We start from the raw sequence: 26,558 nt of genomic DNA, 5'->3' as shown, positions 1-26,558 counted from the left end.
TAATGTCACTCTCAGCTGAGAAATGAGACATTTTCTAATTATAGGATAACCCTACACAGAAGGGTACCTAACAAATGCAGGTAGACGGGATTACATGGCAAATTAGAATCAGAAATCTGTTTTGTAAACTTGTAGCTTCATACATAGAATATGCTTAATCCTGCTACAGTACTCTAGAATGTGGGAATATATCTTCCATTCGGCTGCCCTTCACATCATTTGGCTGGAAAACCTGTTCACCCCGGTTTCCTGTTGGGCTACAAACCTGAAATTAAACCTTTGTAACCCAGTACAGCCTGCGCGGAGCGAAGCCCCAAACCTGGTGACGGTTGGGTCCGTTGAGGCTGCGGGCGCATCCGGCGAGCACAGTGATGCCCCCTCTGGCAGTTCTCTGCCGGAGCGCCTAGACCCGCCCCTCGGCCGCAGGCTCTCTGCGCCCGGCTGGTCCTCGAGACCCTTCCCATTCTTTCCTCAAAACGGGGCCACGCCCCTCAGCCCACCTCAGACCACTCTGCCTCTATCAGCCCCGCTCTCGCCACCTTTTTAGGCCCCTCCCTTTCGGCCGTGCCCTACACAACGCTTAGGTGAAGTCCTCCTCTGAGATGCGGCCACCACCGCGAGCCCACCACCTGCCACTCCTCTCCACGTCTAATTCTTCCAGACTCGGCCTGCGGAAGCTCCGCTGGAACGCCCCTGCCACTCGTGGCTCCACAGTACCCGCCCTGGGCCACCCTTTTCCCCGACACCCGGGAGAAAGACCGTACGTTCTACACGTTTCTGGTCCACGGAGGGTGTAAGGCGAATCTTTGGAGCCCGTTTTACGACAACTTGCGGCCGCGCGGTGCGGCTGACGGCAACGCCGCGCTGCTCTTGGAGAGGTCACTTCGGAGACGGCGCTGGCTTTGGGGTGTGGGGGTCAGCGGCAGTATGTGGCGCGTCTGTGCGCGACAGGCCCAGAATGCAGCCCCAAGGGCAGGATTTGGGGCTCGGTGGACGGCCTTGCGGGAGGAGCCGGGAGCTCGGTGCGTGACCCCGCAGGCTGGCTCGGCTCCGGCTCGTTGCTGCAGCAGGACCACAGGGTATGGCAGGCTCCGGGCACTCTGCGGCTGGAGCCCCAGCTCCTGGGCCACACCGCGGAATCGCGTCTTGCTGCAGCTTTGGGGATCTCCTAGGCGCCGCTGGTATAGCCTCCCCCCGCATCAGAAGGTGAGCCCCGTACCTGTCCTTCGCGGGACCCCGTTGTCCTTCATGGGATCCTTCCTCAGAGGCCTCAGTCAGTGATCTTCCATCCCCCTCCAAGTATACTGCGTGTCAGTGTCCCTTCTCCATTACCCAGCTTTGCTGTAGCTCTTGAGCTTTCTTCTCCTGACCTATTCCATTGAAGAGCGCCAAGCCTGGGGCGGTATGTGGAACGTCTGCTGAGTACATGCTGTGAGACCCACGCAGGCCTGTGGAGCAGGAAACCTGCCCTTCTGGTGGAGAGCTTCTGGTGGCAGGAACCCCCTTTATATCCCCAGTGCCCACTGTGTCTTGGGACTCAAACTCTTTGCGTTAAATTGTAGTGACTTGAGTGAAGCGTTAAACCAGAATGAGAGTTAGGTAGCTCTTTGTAAATTTCGTATTTCTCCTTTGTCTTCTCCAGGTTCCATTGCCCTCTCTTTCCCCCACAATGCAGGCGGGCACCATAGCCCGCTGGGAGAAAAAGGAAGGGGAAAAAATCAATGAGGGTGAATTAATTGCAGAGGTAAGTTGTTTTAAAATATGGAAATGAGTTAGAAGGGACCGGCTTAGCTAAACTGAGCATTAACTTCCTGAGTGAGTAGTTATCCCTTTTGCTTAAGAAACTTAGATGTTTTTTACAACTTGATATTAGAGAAGGTTGGTTAGCTAAATAAGTTAGCAGCAGCTAGCCAAACTGATTTTTAGCTAAGATATTTTTAATAGTAATTCTTTCAAACCTGTGATAGAGGCTTTATTTTCTTGTGACTGTTGAGCTGTATGATTTTTTTAAATTGAAGTATAGTTGATTTACAATGTTGTGTTAACTTCTGCTGTACAGCAAAATGATTCAGTTATACATATATATACATTTTTAAAAAATATTCTTTTCCATTATGGTTTGTCACGGGAAACTGAATAAAGTTCCCTTGTTGGACCTTGTTGTTATCCATTCTATGTAATAGTTTGCATCTGCTAACCCTGAACTCCCACTCCATTCCCCTCCCACCCCACAACCACAAGTCTGTTCTCTGTGTCTGTGAGTCCGTTTCCGTTCTGTAGATAAGTTCATTTGTGTCATATTTTAGATTGCACATATAAGTGATAGCATGTGGTATTTTTCTTTTTCTTTCTGACTTACTGCACTTTGAACTGTATGATTTTAGACACAAGCTAATAAACTTCATACTGGCAGCAGAAGTCTAAGCTCCTGCTTTTGTGTTAAAAGGTTGAAACTGATAAAGCTACTGTTGGATTTGAGAGCCTGGAGGAGTGTTACATGGCAAAGATACTTGTTGCTGAAGGTACCAGAGATGTTCCAATTGGAGCAATCATCTGTATCACAGTTGAAAAGTGAGTAGTACCATGGCAATCTGTGGAACTTAGATGCTCAAGTGGAGTATTTTAACCCAGAATTGAGAAGTTAGTTAAAGGCTTCTAAGACTACTGAATCCACTTTACAACCCCCTTATACTTATGCATTCTTTCTCTTCCTTAGACCTGAAGATATTGAGGCCTTTAAAAATTATACACTGGACTCTTCAGCAGCACCTACCCCACAAGCAGCCCCAGCACCAACCCCTGCTGCCGCTGCTCCGTCACCTGCACCTCCCGCTCAGGCTCCTGGTAGCTCATATCCTCCTCACATGCAGGTGAGGCTCAGCCTCTGGGTGTTTGCTCTAGAAAATTTATTATTCATTTATTATTTTTCATAGGTGGCTCTCACATCCTGGGAACTGGCATTAAATATGGCTAGTTTTTGTCATTTGAAAGTAAATAGAGGTTTAAACATGCAAATTGACAACTTTTATTCCTGGTGGTTATTTCCAGGTGTGTGAACCTGGCTAGTTCTTTTAACCTTTCACAGCCTCAGTGTAGCAGATAGGATAATGTTTGGTACTTCTCATTCAAGAACATTTTGTTAGATTTTGAGGATGATTTGTACTTATACTACTCCCTGTATAAATAAGAGTTTTTAGTAGGCCCCAAGTACTGTCTGTTGAATGAAAGTTCCCAATTGGTGTTTTTCCTTGACATGTGGTATTCTATTTTCTAAGAGTAAGTGAAGTAGTCCAGTAGTATTAATAAAAGACTGAACTAAAATAAAGAATAAGTGTCAAATAGACATATATAATAACATTGCAACAAAGCTGAAGGTGGTAAATATAGTCACTGTTGATTCTATTAACTAAATCAGTTTATAAGAAGCTAATTAGTTTATTAGATATTAAGATTATCCCATCTATATTTGTGTTTCAGATACTGGAAATGGATAAAAGCCAGCTGCACTTTTTCTAAAGGATTAAGACTAGAACTTTCCTTCACTTAGTTTATTTGTAGAAATTTTTGTATAGGAATAATTTTCTCCTTTGGACATCATGTTCTATTCCATGGTCTTTTTTTTCTATAAATTTATTTATTTATTTATTTATGGCTGCATTGGGAAATTTGTTGCTGTGCACGGGCTTTCTCTAGTTGCGGCGAGGGGAGGCTACTCTTCTTTGAGGTGTGCAGGCTTCTCATTGTGGTGGCTTCTCTTGTTGCGGGCCCTGGAGTGCGTGGGCTTCAGTAGTTGTGGCACATGGACTCAGTAGTTGTGGCTCGCGGGGGTCTAGAGCACAGACTCAGTAGTTGTGGCGCACGGGCTTAGTTGCTTCGCGGCATGTGGGATCTTCCCAGACCAGGGCTCGAACTCGTGTCTCCTGCATTGGCAGGCGGATTCTTAACCACTGCGCCACCAGGGAAGTCCTCCATGGTCTTTTATTAACATTCACTCATTATAAAGTTTTGCCTGGTGGTCAGTTCACGCATTTATCTCATCCTGTTCCGCAAATTCTGTCTCACTACACCAGACAGTACATTTCTCTATAATTTATGTCTTTGGCTTTTTGTGAAAGTTTTAGGGTTCTGTCTTAATTATCCTTTAAGATACAGCATAGAGATTATTGGATCCACTAATTTTTAAGAAGTAGATGAAGATGAGGGACTTCCCTAGTGGTCCAGTGGTTAAGACTCCACGCTGCCAATGCAGGGGGCCCAGGTTCGATCTCTGGTCAGGGAACTAAAAAAAGATTCTGCAGGTCGTAGTGAAGATCCTGCACGCAGCTACGAAGGTCCCGAGTGCCGCAACTAAGACCCGGTGTAGGTAGGTAGGTAGGTAGGCAGATAAGATAGATAATTCTGACCGAGAAAAACATTTAAAAAATTTCCTAATTAGAGTTCTAAGTTTTGTTTTACTCCCCCCCCTCACCTTCCTGAGACATCATCAATTGAAATGATTTTTCTCTCAGCATAAACCTGTTGTTAATTAGAGGGCTTCCCTGGTGGTGCAGTGGTTGAGAGTCCGCCTGCTGATGCAGGGGACGCAGGTTCGTGCCCCGGTCTGGGAAGATCCCACATGCTGCGGAGTGGCTGGGCCTGTGAGCCATGGCCGCTGAGCCTGCGCATCCGGAGCCTGTGCTCCGCAACGGGAGAGGCCACAGTGGTGAGAGGCCTGCGTGCCACAAAAAAACAAAACAAAACAAAAAAACCCTAAAAGATAGCCAACAAAACCCATAATGAGTAAGCATCCAAATTCAGTGGACATACAAGCCATATAAATAAGAAAGCAATTTTAAATTTAGATCAGCCAATCTGATGTTTAGATTTTACTGGGGTGGAAGTGACTATTGTAAGAGCAGTTTGTTCATTTGTTCATTCATTCATTCATTTTTTTTTGCCGCACCGTGTGGCATGTGGGATCTTAGTTCCCCGACCAGGGGATCGAACCCGTGCCCCCTGCATCGGGAGTGCAGAATCTTAACCACTGGACCGCCAGGGAAGTCCCAAACAGTTCTTAGTAAGAGTTTTTTTTATCTTGAAAAATTATCTGGCAAGTTTGGGAGAAATTCAGTTTCCCCTGAGTGAAGAGATAGATGCCAATACAGCACACAGTAAAATTTTAGTGGAAAGTCTGGACTAAGGTCATTCTGTGAAAATGAAAAACTGTAGCTTAATCTAAGTATTAAGAAAGACGAAAAGATGTTCTGTGCTTAGATATTTATTGAGGAATTAATTTTTAGTAAGAACTCTTTCCCATCTGCCCATTGTTTTTACGTTTGGAGGGTGGAAAAATATTTCGAAGGTGGGTCAGAGTATCACTGGTACTGTAAAAGCTTGAGATTTGAAAGATTCACGTGTAGGGACACTTGAGGCAGTGGGCTTTTACTGCTGTGGGGGCATGGGAATTTGGATGGTCACAGTCACTATCATTCCATAAAACTGTTTGCTGGCCTGAGTTCCACTGTGTCCACAGCTTCCTAGTATTACACAGTAATAAAATGTGTTTGTTTCTACAGGTGCTTCTTCCTGCCCTCTCTCCCACCATGACCATGGGCACAGTTCAGAGATGGGAAAAAAAAGTGGGTGAGAAGCTAAGTGAAGGAGATTTATTGGCAGAGATAGAGACTGACAAGGCCACTATAGGTGAGATTTCTTCAGCTCTTAATGGTTGAGGCACTGAGTTTTCCAATGAGGGAAGAGGATTGCCGTCCTATCCTATAATGAGTGAGTGATAACATGAAAAATTTTAATTCTTGGGATTCATTTCCTGGAACAGAATATTTCATAACAAAAGTGTGCATAGTTGGATTTGTCAGTGCCATGCTGTAGTCTCATTGGATCAAGGATATGTCAGCTTAGGGATTATTTTTAGGCCAGAGTTTGCTTATTTATTAGCCTTATCATTATCTAAACTGGGCAAGGGGGAAAAAAGAAGAAACAGGAGAAAATAACATCAAAGGCAGGAAAATACCAAAGAATTTCAGATGACTTTGAGGGAAGACTTGAAAGCAGGGCTTAGATTGTTTTCATAGTTTGAGAATGAGTGATGGAATGTATGTGTTACCTGTTCAGATATCATATCACATTTCCTTTTATTCCCTCTCTGATTTATTTTTATGCTTAGAACAAAACCCATATAGATAATCATATTTGTCATACCATGTATAGATATTTGTATTCTCTTTTTTTTTTTTTTGCGGTACGCGGGCCTCTCACTGTTGTGGCCTCTCCAGTTGCGGAGCACAGGCTCCGGACGCGCAGGCTCAGCGGCCATGGCTCACGGGCCCAGCCGCTCCGTGGCATGTGGGATCTTCCCAGACCGGGGCATGAACCCACGTCCCCTGCATCGGCAGGCGGACTCTCAACCACTGCGCCACCAGGGAAGCCCTAGATATTTGTAGATAAATGTATTTCCTGTCCAGTTCTCAGAGATGCAGTAGGAGATTCTGGGCATCCTCTGCAGTGGTTGTTTTCAGATTTTGTTACTCAAACCCTTGATGGCACGTTGAGGCGAAGGAGAACTTAAGGAGCAGCACTCTGCTGTTCCGTGCCCGCTCCCCCACTTCCACCAGGACACCTCCTTCTTATCTTTCTGCATATTGCGCTTCCTCCCATAAGATTTTATTAGAAGAAAGGATTCTGTTTGTTAAAAAGAGAGAAACAAACAAAAAAAACCCTGGCAAAAATAGATCTGCTTTGCATTTTAACTTGAATACCAATGTTGCTGTAGAGACTAATATTCTAAAGACTCTGGTCACTAGAGAACTATTACCTTGGTCAAACTCTTTAAACTCTATTGTGGCCTTGGAGTCTTTTCTTTTTATACATGTCTTATATTGTGTATTAATTCTCAACTGGGATATGGAAGGATTCATCAAAGATGTGTTTGTCAGGGAGAGGCACAACGCCACAGAAAGCCAAGATCTGGAAGGCAAAAGTTGTCCTCTCCAATGGGTTCTTTTAGTTTTACTTTCGGAACTCTTCATATTTGAGTTCCTTGTAAGAAAAGCACTAGCTGGGAATTCCCTGACGGTCCAGTGGTTAGGACTCCATGCTTTCACTCCCGAGGGCCTGAGTTCAATCCCTGGTGGGGGAACTAAGATCCCGCAAGCCGTGTGGCCAGAGAAAGAAAAGAAAAGCAGTAGCTTAATAAAGTCACCATCACAGAATCTCTAGTTATGCTGTATTTCTTCATAATGAAATAGTTGGTGTAATACCAAGTATGGCCTCTCAAAAAGTTCCAAAGATGCTTTTAGGGGTGTAATCCCATGTCAGTATCAACTATAGTAGGTCTTTTAATTTAACCATGTGGTTCTGATCTTTAGCAGTACAACTGATGCCATCTTGGAGTCTTGTGGGTCTGCAAGGGGCTGCCCCTGGGGATGTTTTAAAGAAAACGTTCAGAACTAACCACTGTGTAATCTCTTATAGTTTTATTTAACAGATATTTATTTAGTATTTACTTTGTGCCAGGTACTGTTTCTAAGTACTTGGAAAATGTTCACTTAATTTTTGTAATATCCCCGTGAGGTAGGTACTATTGTCATTCCCATTTTGTAGGTAAAGAAGCTGAGACACAGAGAAGCTAAATAGCTTGCAAAAGGTTATATAGCTACTTTGAAGAAGAACCTTTTACTTAAAACTGTGCTTTGAGTTTGGTAGGATAGTGGAGTCCTTTAAGTTCCATAATGGTTTTTTTCTTTATATTTAAGGTTTTGAAGCACAGGAAGAAGGTTACCTAGCAAAAATCCTGATCCCTGAAGGTACAAGAGATGTCCCTCTAGGAACCCCACTCTGTATCATTGTAGAAAAAGAGGCAGATATACCAGCATTTGCTGACTATCGGCCAACTGAAGTAACTGATTTAAAACCACCAGCACCACCACCTATCCCATCCCCGGTAGGTATGCTTCTAGAATTGAGGGAACACTTAAACCTTATTCATCTCTAAATTAAGGGATTAAAGTAGATGATATTCTAGGTTCCTTCCAGCTCTAAGATTCTATGAATAAGGAAGGAGATAGTTAACATTTGTGGAGACCTACACAGTGTGTGGCACTGCACCATTCACATAATGGTCAATAGTTTGATTTGTATAGCTTTTGTTTTTTCCTGGTGTCTTGAGTCCTGCCGAGAACAAAGCTGAGGTGACATGTTCTTTTTCTGCTTTAGGTGTAGAGATATATATATATATATATATATATATGGAAGGTAATGCTTTGTCACCCATTTTCTGTAGAATTTCTGGTTTTTGTCATTGTCAATCCTCTTGGTATTAACATATAGTAGGTCAAGCTTATATTTGTAATACATTGGAACCTTCACGTAAATGGCTTATTTTGCATAGAATTTAGTCTGTCTCTATGCACTGTATACTATATACCTATAACATGAGCTTGTATGAATTCCAGGCATCAGTTACACTATAATGAACTTCTGCAGGTGTAGAATCATGTGAGTTTAGATGAGGTACACAGTTCTGTCAGAGAAAACTTGATTTCTGACTGCCGTACATATATGGGGAGCTGGCAAGTAGTTGTAGTGGTTTATTTTTTAATGTGTTTCAACATGGAACCTTCCAGAATAATTTATTATTTTGGAATTAGGTTAAGTAAAAACAAAAGCCATGTAGGTGATATAAGAGAATGAGAATAAAGAAGGGACAAGTGATTAAAGTGAAGAAAGGCTATAAGGATGTTATATACTGGTTACCAAAATTAAATTCCATGCCTCTCTTTGTTAATCATGGAGTTAGAGAATTTGACTTTGTTCTGTCTTTGACATAAAATAATGTTATTCTATTCATATTGCTGTATTATGTTGGTTAAGCAGGAAAAATGTGCATTTGATATTTGGAAAAAAGATGAAAGTTATTTAATTAAAATAGGTTTAACTAAATAAACTATAAACTCTTAAATCTTTCAGACCAATCTTTGCAGTGGTGAATTAACAATCTGTAACTTTTTTCAAAAGGCAGCCCCTGTTCCTCCAACTCCCCAACCTGTAGCCCCTACACCTTCAGCCACCCGCCCAGCTACTCCTGCTGGACCAAAGGGAAGGTTGTTTGTTAGCCCTCTTGCAAAGAAGCTGGCAACAGAGAAAGGGATTGACCTTACACAAGTAAAAGGTAAGTCTGTTTCTATGGAGTGGGGTTTTACTAAAATTTAGTAGTTTCTTCCTTAGGACCAGAGGCTACAACTATATATAGTCATCTTATCTGCGATAGTCGGGGGAAGGATGAGGGAGGGAAATATCTCCTTTGGTGCCACTACAGAGTAGGAAAATTTACTGTGCTTTGTTTAGTCTGTCTAAGAGCTACCTATATAACTTAGATAGCTTTTTTTCCTTCCCTGTTAACGGGAACTGCTTAATTGTTGGTGAAAGTATGATGTGTTTGTTCAGCAGAGTTGGGTTATGGTACTTGATTGTATAATAAGAAATCTGTATTAGTGCTAGGCTAATTGAATGTAGTAATACACAGAACAAAACATGAAGTTGGGGTGATTTGAAGTGACTTATAATAAAGTTCATACAAAACTGAACTAACGCCCCTTGAGGGCAAAGGAAAATGTCTTACCTATCTTTTCCTCCCCAGAGAGATAGTGTAGCTTAGTGATAAGAGCATGGGGTCTTGAATCAGACCATCTAGGGTTTAATCCTGGCTTTATCATTTTCTGTGTAATATGTCTTTTGATGAATTACTTTAATCCATCTGTTTTTCCATCTGTACAACTAGATAATAGTTTACATTAAAACAGGTGAAGTGCTTAGAACAGTATCTAGAATGTAATAAGTACTCAATACATATTAGTTTTGTTCACATTATTACTATTATTGGCTGGCATTTAAATGTTTTAAGCTAAAATTTAATGTAAGGTAATTAATATACTTTGGCAAAGGGGGGAAATTACTGTTCCTGGAACGTGGCTTGATGGCTAATACTATGTGCTAGTCTTTTAGTTACCAGATTTAATTTGCATAACATTTATTGAAGTAAGAATTATCATTTCCCATTTTTTTATTGTCCAGCTATGAGCACTCATCAGTGGTTATCATCTGTCTGCAATCTATTGTTTTTATGGTTAGAAAGCAAGCCAATCCCCAAAGGCACAAGAATAGAATGTTATCGCTGTTTTACTTCAGAGGATTCTTGTAATATTGGAAGACCCTTTTTTCACCTTAATATTATTTCACTAGTGTATTGCCATTCTTTATGTACATGTGATTAGAATCAGGGACAGCAATTTAAATTGGAATACATTTTAAGGGGAGGAGGGACTAGGTTAATAATTATATCTGAAGAATTTAGACAAGTAAACAAGGACCATTTATTAGATATTTAGCAATACTGACTGCCTTAGGAGAGATTTAAGTGGAAAAATCTCAATATTCTTATCATGCAGTTAGAGTTAAGTGATTCATTTATTTAGACAAATATTCATTGAGTATTGTCTATGTATCCAACACTTGTTCATAAGACAGACGAGATTCCAGTTTCGGATGCTCATATTACCAACAATGAAGAATTAAATGGACAGGGAGTTATAGCATAGTAGTTAAGAGTATTGGCTTTGGAGCTGGAGTGCTTGGATTTAAAACCCAGTTCTATCGAACACTAAGTGTGTTACCTTTTGTGTCTCAGTTTCTTCATTTGTATATAAAAATAATAACTTATAGCTTGTTGGGATTAAATAAGTTAATAAACAGTGCCCATACATAGAAAGCATTAGCTATGATGATAGCATTAGCTATGATGATAATAACTTATTAAATAAGATGATTTGAATGCTAAGAAAGAAATAAACCAAGTGATATACTAGTGAGTAACAGGGTGAATATATGTGTAGTCATGACTGCTTTTGGATGGGGTGGTTGGAGAAGGTCTTTTTGATGAGGTGACATTTGATCTGACCTGAAAAATGAGTCAGCTATGAGCCAACCATGTGAAGAACTGGAGGAAAACCATTTTGGGCAAAGACCAGCTTGAAGTGGAAAGAGCTTGGCATGTTTGGGGAACAGAAAGGAGGCCAGTGTTAATGGAGCATAGTGAGCAAAGGATCTAGTGGTAGGAGATGAGGTCAGAAAGAAACTCAGGGGCGAGAACATAAAGGATTTTACAGGTTATGATAGTATTTGAATTTTATTTAAAGTACAGTAGGAAGCCATTGAAAGATTAATATGAGGAAGTGGCATAAAATGATTTATATTTTTAAAAGATAATTTTGGCTGCTCTGTGCAAATGGATTAAATGAAAGCCAAGGCACCTGTTAAGATGCTGTTGCTGGAGCTGATGATGGTGGCTTACACAAGGGTGGTGAGAGTAGAAATGAAAAGAAATGGACAGCTTCAACATACACTTCTGCCATAGAATCAACAGAACTTAGTCAGGGATTGGATATGGGGACGCGACAACAGCAACTTCAAAAGAAATGCGCAGTGGACGCTGGTCTGGACAGCTTGAAAAATGAAAAGTGGATGAAGAAGTGGAGACAACATTGTGGACAACTTATTCAAGAACATTTGCTGTGAAGGAAGGCATAGAAATAGAAATGTAGCTTTTGGGAGCATATGGGCTCAAGAGAGCTTTTGGAAATGAGTGATAGTAGAACAGGTCTAGTGTAGAGTTTCTCAGCTGTGGCACTGTTGACATTTTTGACCAGGTAATTCTTTGTTGGCGGGATGGCAGCTGGTGTCCTGTGCATTGTAGCATGTTTAGCCACATCCTTGGCTTTTACCTGCTACATGGTAGTAGCATACCCCACTTGGGACAGCCAAAAATATTTTCAAACATTGCCAGATGCCCCCTTGGGGGCAAAATTGCCCTGGTTGAGAACCAGTGGTCTAATAGAAAGGGGTAAATTGGTGATGTAGAAAAGGAGAAAGAGCAGAATAATTTGGCAAGGTACAAAGTTTTTGAGAATGTAAGAGGGGATGGGATTGGTTTGGGGTAGAAATTAGGACAGTTTGTCTGCTTTTATAGGAGAGAGGAGAATATGGGGTAGGTTTACAGGTTTGGTGGTAGCAGGTGAGGAGAGTACCTCTCTGGTTCCTGCTATTTGATCAGTAACATATAAAGGGAGGGGGTAGTTCCCTGGTGGTCTGGCGGTTAGGATTCGGTGCTTTCAGTGCTGTGGCCTGGGTTCAGTCCGGGTTAGGGAACTGAGATCCCACACGCAGCCAAAAAAAAAAAAAAAAAAGTATAAGGTGAGGGGATCTGCTGGAGAGTTAGTGTGGGAAGGTCTGAGATTAGAGAGATTGTGAAATAGTGTTCTCAGAGACAGGGAAAGTGAATTCAAGGGAAACAGTTTAATTTCTGGGTAGTTTTGTGTGTCTGTTTTAGTTTTGTGCCTCTGAATTTATAGTACAGTCATTCAGCTAGGCGTGTACTTTTCCCCCAGCAATATTAAGCTACTCTGGTGCTGGCACTGAGAAGGCATATGTTTTAGAGTTTGACCAGGGAGTGATTATAACAGTGATCCATAGAGCGTAGGCTGGGTAAGGAGGAAGTGAAGACAGGAGGCTTGACAACATGATGAGAGCAGAGGAATTAGTGGAGTGGAAGAAATTTTGCATTAGGGGGAGTGAGTGGCCTGAAATAAGTGAGCTGAGAGGATCAGTGGTTGGTGTTTTATGACACCACCTCTGACACTAAATGTAATTTTCTTTCCACACCAGCAATCAGTTCTCTACACCACGTGGGTATCCAACAATTCAATCCTATTCTGACACTCTTCAGAGTTAGCATCAGACTCCACAGGTTTTTGTTTTTGTTTTAAATTATTTATTTTTGGCTGCGTTGGGTCTTCGTTGCTGCGCACGGGCTTTCTCTAGTTGTGGCGAGCGGGCTTCTCATTGCGGCGGCTTCTCTTGTTGCAGAGCACAGGCTCTAGGCATGTGGGCTTCAGTAGTTGTGGCTCGTGGGCTGTAGAGCGCAGGCTCAGTAGTTGTGGCGCATGGGCTTAGTTGCTCCGTGGCATGTGGGATCTTCCTGGACCAGGGCTCGAACCCGTGTCCCCTGCATTGGCAGGTGGATTCTTAACCACTGCGCCACCAGGGAAGTTCCGAGACGCCACAGGTTTAAAGGCTCAGTCCCACAAGTCTGCCCCCACTTGAGATGCCAGTCCTGAGGATCACCCGTACTTCTGACACACTGGCTATAAACCAGGAATTCCCAAGACCCCCTCCTCGGGTTTGATAATTCACTAGAATGACTCACAGAACTCAGGAAAGCACATTATTTACTATTGCCTGTTTATTATAAAGCATACAACTCAGAACAGTCAAATAGAAGAGATGCATGAGACAAAGTATGGGGAGTGGGGGTTGGTGCTGAGCTTCTGTGCCTCTCTGGGAGCACCCCCCCCCCCGCCCCCAGCACATTAATGTGTTCACCAACCCGGAAGCTCTCCAAATCTTGTTGTTCAAGAGTTTTATTTTTATAGGGGTCAATTATTATTTTTATAGGCATCATTGATTGTATCATTGGCCATTGGTTATTGAACTCAATCTCCAGTCTCACCCCTACCCCTTTCCCCCAGGGACAGATTGCTTACCAAATTTGACCAAAATGTAATCATTTGGGGAGAAACTGTTCTGAAAGCCTAAACCCTGATGTTCAGAGTTTGATTTGTCTCAGAGCTACCCATATTATGGTTTATATTTCTTTGATGCAGAGCATTTTCACATCACTGTCCCATTTTATCCTCACAGCATTCCCATGAGTAGGGGCTGGTATGATAATCTGTCCTACAGATGAGACTAAAGACCAGATAAGATTAAGTGACCACAGTCATCTGTCTAGTTTATGTTTGACAACAACCCTACGTTTTTCACTCCTAGTCTAGTGTTCTTCCCTTTATACCATATTGCTTTTTGATGGTCTGTTGTACCTTCTTAGGGAGAGAGACAATAGAATTTCAAAGATTTCAGCTAACTCCTAATAGGAAATTCTTATAGGTGGATGAAGCTTAGTATAAGGCAGGTGGTACTGTAGTTTCCTCATCTTGAGGGGCTACAGTGTCCAGATCAGCCTTGATTGCAAGGGGAGGTTATGGTTTCTGTCTTTTATAAGGAAGGGAATCTAATAGGCGTACTGCTGCCTCTGTTCTAGAGCTCCTGGTGAGGATAAACACAATCCTAGCCAACTCAGTTTTCATAATGAAGGAAAGGAGTTGGGACGAACTGCACACAACGAGAATCCTTTTAAAAGTCTGCCTTGGGGGAAGATGAATCAATTTGACCAAATATTTTCTAGAAGTGGGCCAGTGTAAAAGGTATTTTAATAACTAAATTCTGAATCTCCTTAGAATTAAGGTTCAGGATTATCTACTTAGGTGTAATGTTAAACCTAAGAGGTTGTGGATGGGAGGAGGAAAGAAATTGAATGAAAGTAAAATTAAGCCTGTTGAGGGAACTTTGAAGATCTTTCTTCATGTGTAACATGGCACCTTTTTCCTTCATAATCTCTAACACAAGCCAATATAGCGCCTTGGCTACTGTGAGAAAGCTGTGAATAATGGAGACCACATATAGAATGAATGGTTCTAAAGATGAGATCATTGCATTTGAGAGTTATTCATGCTATTTCAGGGTAAAAACAATTGACTTGCCTGATTTGTCCAAAATAATTGTTATCATATCTGTCGACTCTGTAGCAAGGGAATTAATTGTTTATGAGCAAATGAATGTAGAACCCAAATGAGATCTATTCCAGGGTTTCAGAAAGGGTGTTTTGGAGCTAACGGAGAGGAGGGCAACAAAAGGTGGTATTTTTAGGGAAAAGTTTAAGGGGCATGATTAAGGCAGTGGCCCCTTTAGAGGGTCTTTGTTAGAGAACCTTTAGGAACTTGCACTTCAGGATCACAGTGCTGATCTCCTTGAGGAATTAGCGGTACGCTCTCATGTGTGTGGTATTCCTGTGTATCTTCCAGGGACGGGACCAGACGGCAGAATCATCAAGAAGGACGTCGACTCCTTTGTGCCTACTAAAGCTGCTCCTGTGAGTTATATTTCGCTTCCTAAATTTTGGTTGCAGTTTGTCCCTGCAGAGTGCTTTGTCCAGCCTGTTAGACCCTTGCATACATTATTTATGAATGAAATAGCTTAATCAGAACTGTGTTTTCTTTTGTCTAATTTCACTGGCTAGTAATAAGTACATATGAATGTGCTGTTATTCATACACAAAAGCAAAGATGATATACACATTGAAATCCACTCCAAGTTGTTTTTGTTCTTTTTTGAGTAGTGATACTAAATTTTTCCTAACTTATCATCTTATTCAGGCCCTATTTTTTAAAGCATGCTTGCAAGTTGGTTGGCTAGTGTTTGAGTTTTATGTAGTTAATTAGTTCACAGGGGGATTAAATCCACATAGCCAACTCCGTTTGATCAGTAAAGGTGCTAAAACAATCAACTATAAGTAAGGAAAATGATTTAGTTATTTAGATGTTTGCTTTAAAATAAAAGATTCGTCTTTTTTTTAAAAAAATTAATTTATTTATTTATTTTTGGTTGCGTTGGGTTTTTGTTGCTGCGCATGGCGTTTCTCTAGTTTTTGTGAGCAGGGGCTACTCTTCGTTGCGGTGCACGGGCTTCTCTTGCTGTGGAGCACGGGCTCTAGGCGTGCGGGCTTCAGTAGTTGTGGCTCGTGGGCTCAGTATTTGTGGCTCATGGGCTCTAGAGCGCAGGCTCAGTAGTTGCGGCGCACGGGCTTAGTTGCTCCATGGCATGTGGGATCTTCCTAGACCAGGGCTCGAACCCGTGTCCCCTGCATTGACAGGAGGATTCTTACTGTGCCACCAGGGAAGCCCCTGTCATTGTTTTTTCTTAACAGTATTCAGGAAAATACATTACTTTCTTTGTATTTATCTCTTAATCTTTTCAATTTAGGAATGCTTTGATTGCTTTTATTGAAGAAAGTTTTGTGAAAACAAAATTATTTTGATATAAACTAGTCATAGAAACATTTAAAACATGATTACCCAATTCTAAGTATGAAAATTAGAAACAAAACTCTTAAACAAGCACAGTCCAAATCGGAGTCCCTTTTGCTCCCTTGGGATAGAAATAGCTGTTTTCCTATAAACCATTTAATTTTCACTTTGCCATCTGTAAAAGAGTCACTAACAGTTGTTCACAGTTGCTTATGCTAAGACTAAGAACTTTTTTACCTCCTTCTAGACTCCAGCAGCTGCTGTGTCTCCCCCGAGTCCAGGAGTGGCGCCGGTTCCTACAGGTGTCTTCACAGATATCCCAATCAGCAACATTCGCCGAGTAAGAGTATTACCGTAACTTTTCGACCCAAAGCTGTTGGGGACATCTTTACTCTGATTGTTCAGTTGCATCCACAGTTTGAAACACTAAGAAGAGACTTTTTTAAAATTGGGAACCTTAGATGATTCATTTAATAGGTGTTTGGTTTGGCCAATAGAATTCTTGGGATACACAAACACTGTGTTCTGATTAAATACTATTGGAAGGGGCTAAGTTATGTTGCAGTCCTCCATCTTCCAGTTCTAATAATGCTTGAGGTAAGCATTACCAGGGAGCAAGGTAGAGGGGCAAACAGAGCCCTGAATGAGATGAGGTCTCATTTCAGCTCAAGATAATTGATTTTTGAATCTCTTTGATTTTAGGTGATTGCACAGCGGTTAATGCAATCTAAGCAAACCATACCTCATTATTACCTTTCTGTTGATGTAAATATGGGAGAAGTTTTGTTGGTACGGAAAGAACTTAATAAGGTAAAAGGTCTGGAAATTCTACCTTCATAAATTCTAAAAATCTTGTTTTCCCTCACTGAATATTTACATTTTTGCTCATACATTGTATTTTGTTACAAATGCCAATTGATAATGGAAAAATGGATGTCATCTTAATTTTAACTGACAGAGAGTATCCTGGAGAATTTTCATTTTCTAACCCTTGATTAAAGTTTATGATTAAAGTCGACTTTGCTATGGATCCATTTTAGCCTAACATAGTCCCTATGATCCTATGAGACTACTTGAGTCTCTTCTGGTAGGAACTAGTATGTTTACTTTGTGTTTATAGTTAGTACCAAGCACCTACTTAGTGTTTAGTTACTTAGTTACTTAGTAACTTATGGGATGCCGCTAAAGCAGTGCTTAGCAGGAAACGTACAGGTGTAATGGTCTACATTAAAATAGATGAAGAAAACCAACTTTTGGTTTCTTTTCATCCTTTCCACCTCAGGACATCGGTATATCCACCCCCTCCCACCTTCTCAAGATTATATAGTTTCAGTCTTTGAGAAGAGAATTTAAGAAACTACTATGGTTTCTTGTCTTTGCAGATGTTAGAAGGGAGAAGCAAAATTTCTGTCAATGACTTCATTATAAAAGCTTCAGCTTTGGCATGTTTAAAAGTTCCTGAAGCAAATTCTTCTTGGCTGGACACAGTTATAAGACAGTAAGTATAACACTTCTGGGGAAGGTATACATATATATATATATATATATATATATATATACATATATATATATACACATACATATACATATATATCCATCAGCAGTGTTTTGTGTGCTGTCTCACGTATAACTAGGAGTATAGGGAGTAAGGAGAAGCAGAAGATGGAGGGGAGATGGCTTCCACAGGCAAGACAATTTGAAAACAACATAAAGCTATTTCTGAGATAATGCCAAATTTAGTTAGTAAAGACTACAGATTCTTTGAGTTCAGAAAAGGGAGATAAGTGTACAAATATGTATAATTAAGTTGATAATGACTCTCACAAAGCAGGATTGAAATGGTTTTGTTCACCAATGAGTTCTGCTAAACTTTAGTGGGGGCAAAATTGAAAACAAAACCAAAAAAACAGTATTTGTTAATATTATGGTAGCATGTGACTGGCATGGTGCTCTTGGTGTCTTTCACATGTTGTCTCGTTTAATCCTTATGACCACGTTATGAGTTAGGTGGTTTTACACATTTTCTAGATGAAGAAACTGAGGCTCAGTAAGTTGAGTTACTCCCTGAGTTAATATGTTAGTAGGTAGCAGAACTGTGATTGGAACCAGGATTCTGACTCAGCCTAGGTTTTTTCTACTATGTAGATGCTTTTATATTATTAATTTAAATTTTTTTACAATAATAGTATGTACATTAGAATATTAATTCATGGCTTATGGTGACCTGCTCAACCTTTAATCTGAGGTCCACTCCCAAGAGGCAAACACAGCCTTTAAATTGTTATTTCTTTTGGTATTTACTTTCCTATTTCTAAACATTTTTCTGTTGCCTTTCATAAATTTTTCATTTCATTTACTTTATCAACTGACTTCCTATTAAAGAAGGTTAAGATTTAGCTTTGTTCTACCCTCTCTACAAACACACACACACACACACAACCCATCATCCTACCAAATTGATTGTAGCACAAATTTTGGACAAATCAGTATTCAGTGTTAATATCTTTATGACTATGAAAAATTGTTTATGACTAAGGAAGTATAGTATACCATGAATACCGACCTGATTTTAATGATTGCCTAAGAGGGGCTAATTTTTAAATTACTCATCATGAAATCTTTCTGAAACTCCCCAAGAGAACTCTAAACGTGTTTCACAGGACTGAAAAATGGTTTACTGATTCTAATTTTTTCCTTGGTCACCCCATTCTTAGAGAACATCTGAGGGTCTTACTATATTTTTAGAGACTATATTAGCTTTCTAGGGCTGCCATGACAAATTACCACAAAATTTGTGGCTTAACAGAAATTTATTCTCTCCTAGTTCTGAAGGTCAGAAGTGTGCAATCAAGGTGTCGGCAGGACTGTGCTCCCTCCACGGGCTCTCGGGTGGACTCTTGCTTGCTTTCTCCAGTTCTGGTGGCTCCAGGCATACCTTGGCTTGTGGCTGCACAGCTCCAACTTCACATGGCCTTCATGTGTCCATGTCTTCTCTTCTGTCTCTTACAAGGACACTTGGCATTGGATTTAGGGCCCACCCAGATAATCTAGGGTGGTCTCATCTCAAGAACTTAATTACATCTGCAAAGACCTTTTTACTAAATAAGGTCACATTAATAGATTCTGGGATTAAGACATAGACATATCTTTTAGAGCATGGTTATGAACATTTGAGGACAGTTCTTTGTGTTGACATATGTTTTCACTTCTCTTGGGTAGACTCCTTGGAGTGGAATTACTGGGTCATAGGGTAAATTTATGTTTAATCTTTTAGGAATATCTGAAGGAAACACTACGTAGATGAAAGGATGGACATTGCAGGGCAAGTTCTATAAATTATTTATTAATCCTTACCAAATGCCCTTCAATTTGTTCATACAGCTATTCAACAAATATTTATTGAACATATACTGTTTGCTGGATTTAGTGGTGAACAAGATAGGAAACACCATCCCTACTCTCTTAGGAGGAAGATTATTGAACAAATAATATTGTAATGACAAGGTAATTTAATTAAGAAAGAAGTGTTTGCTGTTTGATACCTTGGCCAGAGCCCAGCTACGGTAGTTGCTAAGTGTCACACACTGTATTACTAGAGCAGGTCCCTGTGTTTGCAAGTGACAAAAGCCTGCTGCCTCTGGCGAGCTTGGGCACACTGGGGGGTATGGTCCCCATAATCTCCAAAGAGCTGGAGTTCTTCCTTCATGTGAAGTTTTTAACTTTTTCTTTTTTTTTAATTGAAGTATAGTTGATTTACAATATTATATTAGTTTTAGGTGTATGGCATAGTGATTCAGTGTTTTTGCAGATTATACTCCATTATAAGTTATTACAAGATAATGGCCATAATTCCCTGTGCTATACAATATATCTTTGTTGATTATCTATTTTATACATGGTAGTTTGTATCTGTTAATGCCATACCCCTAATTTGTCACTCCCCCCTTCGCTCTGTCCTTCGGTAACCACTAGTTTGTTTTCTGTATCTGTGAGTTTGTTTCTGTTTTGCATGTGCATCCATTTGTATTATTTTTTACATTCCGCATATAAGATACACAGTATTTGTCTTTTTTTGATTGATTTCACTAAGCATAATATTCTCTAAGTCTGTCCACATGGCTGCAGATAGCAGAATTTCTTTCTTTTTTATGGCTGAGTAATATTCATGTGTGTGTGTGTGGCGGGGGGGTACTTGGGTTGCTTCCATGCAGTGGAAGCTTGGAGTCTTAACCACTGGACTGCTAGGGAAGTCCCTTCTTCCATGTCTTTAATTGGTATGTTCATTTTTTCCAGATATATTCCCAGGATTGGAATTGCTGGATCATATAGTAGTTCTATTTTTAGTTTTCTAAGGAACTTCCATACTCTTTTTCCACAGTGGTTGCACCAATTTGTTGATACATTCTCACCAACAGTATACAAGGGTTCCCTTTTCTCCATATCCTCACCAGCATTTGTTAAGTTTTTCTTTATTGCAGATCACTTTAGCAGGGGCCCTTACATAGACGACCCCTAAGGAGACTCTGATACAATTCAGGAGTTTGGGAACTTGGTTGGGGGGGGAAAGTCATTCTTTTCTACTAACCTTTAACTGAAATTTAGCATTTCCTCCCATTATAAATATAAAGAACAAATCAAAGAGGTATTAATAGTACTTGTGCTGATAACCAAATAAAAATCAAGTTACTTTCGTATCACATTGTAGTTATTGCGGATATCTTAAAATATATTTTTTTCTTATCACTACTTCAAAAGTATAGCCATAATTAGACCTGCTGCAAGATTACTGAGTTAATACAGAAGTGCATATATCACAATTTTGTTTTTTGAATAGTTTGATAACTGAATTTCAATATAGTTTGTTTTGGGGGAAGCTTTTCTGGTAATTTGAGTATTTTGTTTTCTGTGTTTAAAAGATATATTCTGAGAAGGGACCCAAATGCAAATGTGCCCCATGGCGTAGAAAGGATTAAGAATCCTACTTTTATGTTTTGAGACAACACCACCACCCTACCACATGAGTACTTCTGTTTCTCCCACCATGGAGTCCTTTCCCTTCACTCTTCCGTTCATCTGCTCAAGTTCTGCTTGCAGACTCAGCTCCAGCCAGTCCATTTCGTTTCAAAATCTAAGGAGTTCTTTTTAATTCTCACGGATGCTGAACCTTTTTTTCCCCACTTGTACCCATGGTGTTAGTCAAGGCAGATGAGGGGTAGTTAGTGAGTACGTGTGAAACCAACCTACTGACATATCTCTCATTCATTTTTTAAAAGTGCAGGTCTAAGGGAGGCCACAGCAAAATTTAAAAACCAGGAAAGAACTCTCCCTGGCTGAAAAGTAGCACAAACTGAAGTAAATACCACTATTCTTGGGTAACCTAAAACAAACTCTTAATTAAACATTGTTGATGATTATTGAGGTTTACTTTTCTTTTTCTTTTTAAATAGAAATCACATTGTTGATATCAGTGTTGCAGTCAGTACCCCTGCAGGACTCATCACACCTATTGTATTTAATGCACACATAAAAGGACTGGAAACCATTGCTAATGATGTTGTTTCTTTAGCAACCAAAGCACGAGAGGGTAAACTACAACCACATGAGTTCCAGGTAAGGTATTAATTATTTATCTTCTGAATGTTATTTTAATGAATTATGTTATTTTAAAATTTGGCATTATGTTTCTATTGCATTTTCTGCCTTTTGATTCTGCCTTGTGTTCTCACTGACACAATGTCTTGAAAATAAAGAAAAATTGAGTAACCTATCAAAAGCTGAAAATAACACATTTTCAAGTAGTGTGCAAAAGCCACGCAACTGACTTTCGTTCGTATTGCTATAGTTGTATGTTTTCAGTAAAGTGTATTCCATTCATTCCTTTTTTCCTTTCGGCTTTATTTATGTATAATTAGCAAATAGGAATTGTAATATTTAAGGTGTACAACTTGATGTTTTGATATATGTATACACTGTGAAGTGATGATGACAAGCTAATTATCCATACCCTCATATATTTACCATTTTCCTTTTCTTTTTTATGGTAGTTGAATCCTTTTTTAAAATTCATTTTATTGAAGTATAGTTGATTTACAGTGTTGTGTGAATTTCTACTGTATAGCAGAGTGATTCAGTAATACATGTATATACATTCTTTTTCATATCCTTTTCCATTACGGCTTATCACAGGATATTGAATATAGTTCCCTGTGCTATACAGTAGGACCTTGTTGTTTATCCATTCTATATATAATAGTTTGCATCTACTAATCCCAAACTCCCAATCCATCCCTCCCCCACCCTCTCTCCCCACTTGACAACCACAAGTATGTTCTCCCTGTCTGTGAGTCTTGCTTATGTTTCGTAGAGAAGTTCATTTGTGTCATATTTTAGATTCCGCATATAAGTGATATCATATGGTATTTGTCTTTCTCTAACTTACTTCACTTGGTATGATAATCTCTAGGTCCAATCCATGTTGCTGAGAGTCCTTAAAGTAAAATATTAAGGTCTTTTCACAAAACATTTGTCATTTTTTTCTAATTTATGTTGACAAGCAGTTACCATGATCTGTTTTTAATCTTTTTTTCTTTAGGGTGGCACTTTTACGATCTCAAATTTAGGAATGTTTGGAATTAAGAACTTTTCTGCTATTATTAACCCACCTCAAGCATGTATTTTGGCAATTGGTGCTTCAGAGGATAGACTGGTTCCAGCAGATAATGAAAAAGGGTAAGTGCCAAAATGGAGAGGGAGTTGTAAACTCACTTTCATTACAATATACCTGTTTTTGAGTCTCAGTTTTTATAATTATTGCCATGGCATATTGGAGCTTCAGTCAACAACTCTTCTTATTTTACTGTTTGAGATGGGAAGTCTTGTTTACTCTAGGTCAGGGGTCAGCATACTTTTTTCTTAAAGAGCCAGTTAGTAAATTATTTTATGCTTTCTGGGTCATACGGTGGCTATTGCAAATACTCTGCCATTGTGGTGTAAAAGCAGGCATAGGCAATACATAAATGTATTCCAGTAAACCTGTGGGATTTGGTCTGAGGGCTGTTGTTTGCGGACCTGTATCCTCTAGATAGCTGTCTGGTCTGTTTCTTCAAACTATTCATTTGAGCTAGAGGTGTACAGCCCATGAAGAATAGGTGGAAAATAATGTTACTGGTTGGGATTATAAGTTAGGTGTTGTCATTTGGGCTGGTTACTAGCTAAAATCTAGTGATTGCTTTCAGAATTCCTAATAATGTTTTTATCTTTTTCTAGATTTGATGTGGCTAGCATGATGTCTGTTACACTCAGTTGTGATCATCGGGTTGTGGATGGAGCAGTTGGAGCCCAGTGGCTTGCTGAGTTTAGAAAGTTCCTTGAAAAACCTATCACCATGTTGTTATAATTAACCCAAGAATTTCTAGACTTTCCCAGGTCACACTGGTTCATTCTTACCAAGATATAAATATGTTATTAAACGGTGGTTCTCTTTTTATTTTAAGGTTGACCAGTTACTTTTGAGTCTGTCCAGATAAGTTATTTGTAATGGGCATTACTGAATTTTTTCAAATGCCAATTACATCCAAATATTGTGCACATTTAATCAATACCAAATTTTAAGCTGTATACTCCTAGTCAAGGGGCATGTGGCTTAGCCCTTGGGTCATAAGGACTTCCACTGGGAAATGTAGAGGTAGAATTGTGGTTCCCTATTGAGACAGGCACATAAAAGTAACCTTGATGAGATCTTGAGGTTTTGAAATTTAATTACCTCAAATGTTTTGTTTAGATTTGAGAAAAAGTGAAGAAGTCGGGAAAATTAGTTCTCTTGGAGAAAGGGTTTGAATTGAAGCTTGATTTTGGAACATAAACCTAATGTAAAATTTTCTGTTACATAATCTCGGTTTATCATGGATGGGAAGCATATAGAACTTAAAGGAAAATAACTGAAATTTTAAAAGGCAACATTTTCTTAGAACTGTTCCATCAGCTGTTCTTTGTTTATTTTTCTTTGAATTCAGAAATGGTTGTTTTCCCCTCTTGAGATGAAGATATAAATATGAGCCAGCTACTTGGTAGAAGTGAGAATTTGTGTGGGTATCTATTTAAACAATTGAAATGTGTCATTCTGAGAGCAGAATTCTATAATTACCTCCAAATAAAAGAATATGCTTATAGAATTTAACAGAGTAAAGTTGTGAAAGTAGAATTTTTCCTCCAAAATTGACTGGTGGTTACTTGCAAATGAACTTAATTACCAGGAGTTATTACTTAAATAACTTTGAAAAGCTATATCAAGTAACTATGGAATTAAGTGTGCATATGTAAACTATGTTTCCTAGTGAGATATGTGCCAAAGTCCATTTATCACCAGGTTCTATCTGAAAAGAAGAGGGGAGAGATACGCTGGTGAACAGTTTGGAGTGATAAAAGATGATGACCAAAACGAAGTGGTTAGTTCTACTTGGATAAAGTGAAAAATGTTAAATGTGTACAAAAAAAGCATTCTGTGTTTTTCCACCCCAGTGTTGTCTCGTGTAAAATAAGAAAGCCCTAAAATCCTGTCGGAGAGAAAAAAATTATTTAGGTTGTTTGCTACCTTATCAACCTAAATATTTTTTTTCCATTTTGTTACGATTTGCCTTTCTTTGGTGGGGAGGTGGATGGTGGTGATATTCAGGATAATAAAAATGAATTAGAAACATCACAATTCTAGACTTTCTACTGAATTGATGTGTTTTAATAAATACTTGGAATTGTAATATGTGGAGCTGTTCCCTGAAATTTAGGTCTTTCAATGTTGAATCTATTTCTAAATGTTCGTTATTTTATGGTGCACAAGTGACACTCCATATATTCCAGAAATATTTTCCTTGCTGTATTATTATGAAAACAGTTCAATACATTAATCTGATTTTTCAGTGATTAGTAATTTTAGCTTGAACTGAAGATTATGCAGAAGGAACAAACTTATGACAAGAGACCGTCACCAGTGTGAGCCATATCTGGTTCAAATACATGAAACTTCAAAGATAACTCATTCTTTGCTAATGTTTATGGCTCTCTTGTTCCCTTGAGAGAAAAATAAAAAGTTGCATTCTAATAAAAATTGTTCTGAGTTAAAAATTAATCTGAGCTATAATCTAAATCTGGATTCAGTCTAGTTTGCTTACCAGAACTGAATGAACAAAAGTTAGAAATAGTGCTTTGGTTCAAATTAGATTGTTTAAAAATTAAACTATATGAGTTCAATGTTTCTGGTCTAATATTTTTGATCTGTGGGTTATTATTTTTCACATTAGATTATTTAAGACCAGGAACAGCTGTGTACATGGTAAGCTCTTAATACAGAAACATTTTGAGTTTATAGAACTGGTAAAATAAGGACTGAGTTTAGGAGCATATAACCTAACGCTTTAGGCTTAAGGAGCTCTCTTGTTGGGGGGTGGCACATAGCAAGATGGAAGTGTGGTCTGGCTCTGTTAGGTACTTTACTCCATTCCTGAGGTTTGTGAGTGAAGCTAAAATATCCCAAGGCATGGTCTACAAGAGGAGTTGACCAGTGCAAGAGATAATAGGAATGTGCTGTAAGGAATACTCATCACCCAGTAATGCGTGAACTCTGGAATACATGGGAAAATAATCACTGCTGATTACTGATCTCTAACACCAAGTTTACAGAAAACTGGTATCTAAATCAAGGCTAATTCATGTCCATGTCAAAGTTTTCAGTTTTGAAGAAGAAAAATCTTGGTAAGATTCCAATTTAAACTACTCCACAGTTCATCACTAGTTAATGCTCTTCCTGGACAAAGTTTTGCTTTTTGTAGGGAGGGTGAGGTGAAGATGTTTGTTAGAATATAAGTGAAAGTATTTTGGAAAATAACTAGGATGTAAATTTAACATTTTAACATTAAGCACGTTAGATCTTGTACTCATTTTATTAGTAAGTATCCAGTTACATAGCTGCTGACATAAGTAACACCTAAGTGCGAGAGTGCAAGAGTAGAGTCAGCCAGTTCAATATAGTTAGGTATGGGAGTTTATAGGAAATAAGTTTCCAGTGATTTTGTAGAAGCAAAGATAAGGTCAAAGCATTCCAAGTATTTTTGAGGGATAAGGAGAATATAATAGGTTTGTTAATTTTAGGACATCATATAGTTCTAGAAAACTTTCAGACAATAAATTATCCTATTGCTAGAAAAATTCAAGTCCAGGCCAGGTTTAAGAAAATTATATTTGTTTTTAATTGTCACATTTCAATTATTTCTGTTACACATACCTTCGTTTCTAAAGTTAAAAAGTTTTAAAGTTAATGAGAACTTTAAAGACCTTATGTTGAATTAGAAACTAATAATTATAAGGAAGTTGTTCTATATCTAGAAAAGACAAGAGATGTTTAAAGTTTGATGTGAATGTTCCTTAGGATATAAATTGGAAAGTTGATACTTTTGTATTGAACGAACTGACAGATGAATGGGAGTTTAAAAAGTACATCACTTCTGTATTTTAAAAATTATTTTCTTAGGAGAAAGGCACTGGTCCCAAAGTCAGCTCCTTTTTCTTAAATTAGAGTTGGATGTATTTTGTGTCTTA

The 26,558-nt window shown here is 39.2% G+C and overlaps 1 protein-coding gene across 2 annotated transcripts; it reads left to right on the top strand.

The window, feature by feature from the left end:
* The first annotated feature begins 607 nt into the window (after positions 1-607).
* On the top strand, positions 608-25,065 carry DLAT (dihydrolipoamide S-acetyltransferase). 2 transcript variants are annotated; one of them, XM_032639193.1, is made up of 14 exons: positions 608-1,206; positions 1,643-1,744; positions 2,447-2,571; positions 2,717-2,870; positions 5,556-5,682; positions 7,752-7,943; positions 9,017-9,166; positions 14,970-15,037; positions 16,219-16,311; positions 16,674-16,781; positions 17,354-17,469; positions 21,419-21,581; positions 22,564-22,700; positions 23,238-25,065. In XM_032639193.1, exons 1-14 carry the CDS (start codon positions 928-930, stop codon positions 23,365-23,367), a joined length of 1,944 nt encoding a protein of 647 aa, XP_032495084.1. In that variant the 5' UTR covers positions 608-927; the 3' UTR covers positions 23,368-25,065. The 2 variants fall into 2 exon arrangements, with proteins under 2 accessions (XP_032495084.1, XP_032495085.1); XM_032639194.1 differs by having other exon boundaries at positions 791-1,206; positions 7,752-7,939; positions 9,013-9,166; positions 23,238-24,666.
* Positions 25,066-26,558: the final 1,493 nt, after the last annotated feature.

The sequence above is a fragment of the Phocoena sinus genome, chromosome 8 (assembly GCF_008692025.1).
Source record: "Phocoena sinus isolate mPhoSin1 chromosome 8, mPhoSin1.pri, whole genome shotgun sequence".
Taxonomy (NCBI): Eukaryota; Metazoa; Chordata; class Mammalia; order Artiodactyla; family Phocoenidae; genus Phocoena; species Phocoena sinus.
Note: the sequence above shows the minus strand (reverse complement) of the source record. Positions and strands in the feature narration are given on the sequence as shown.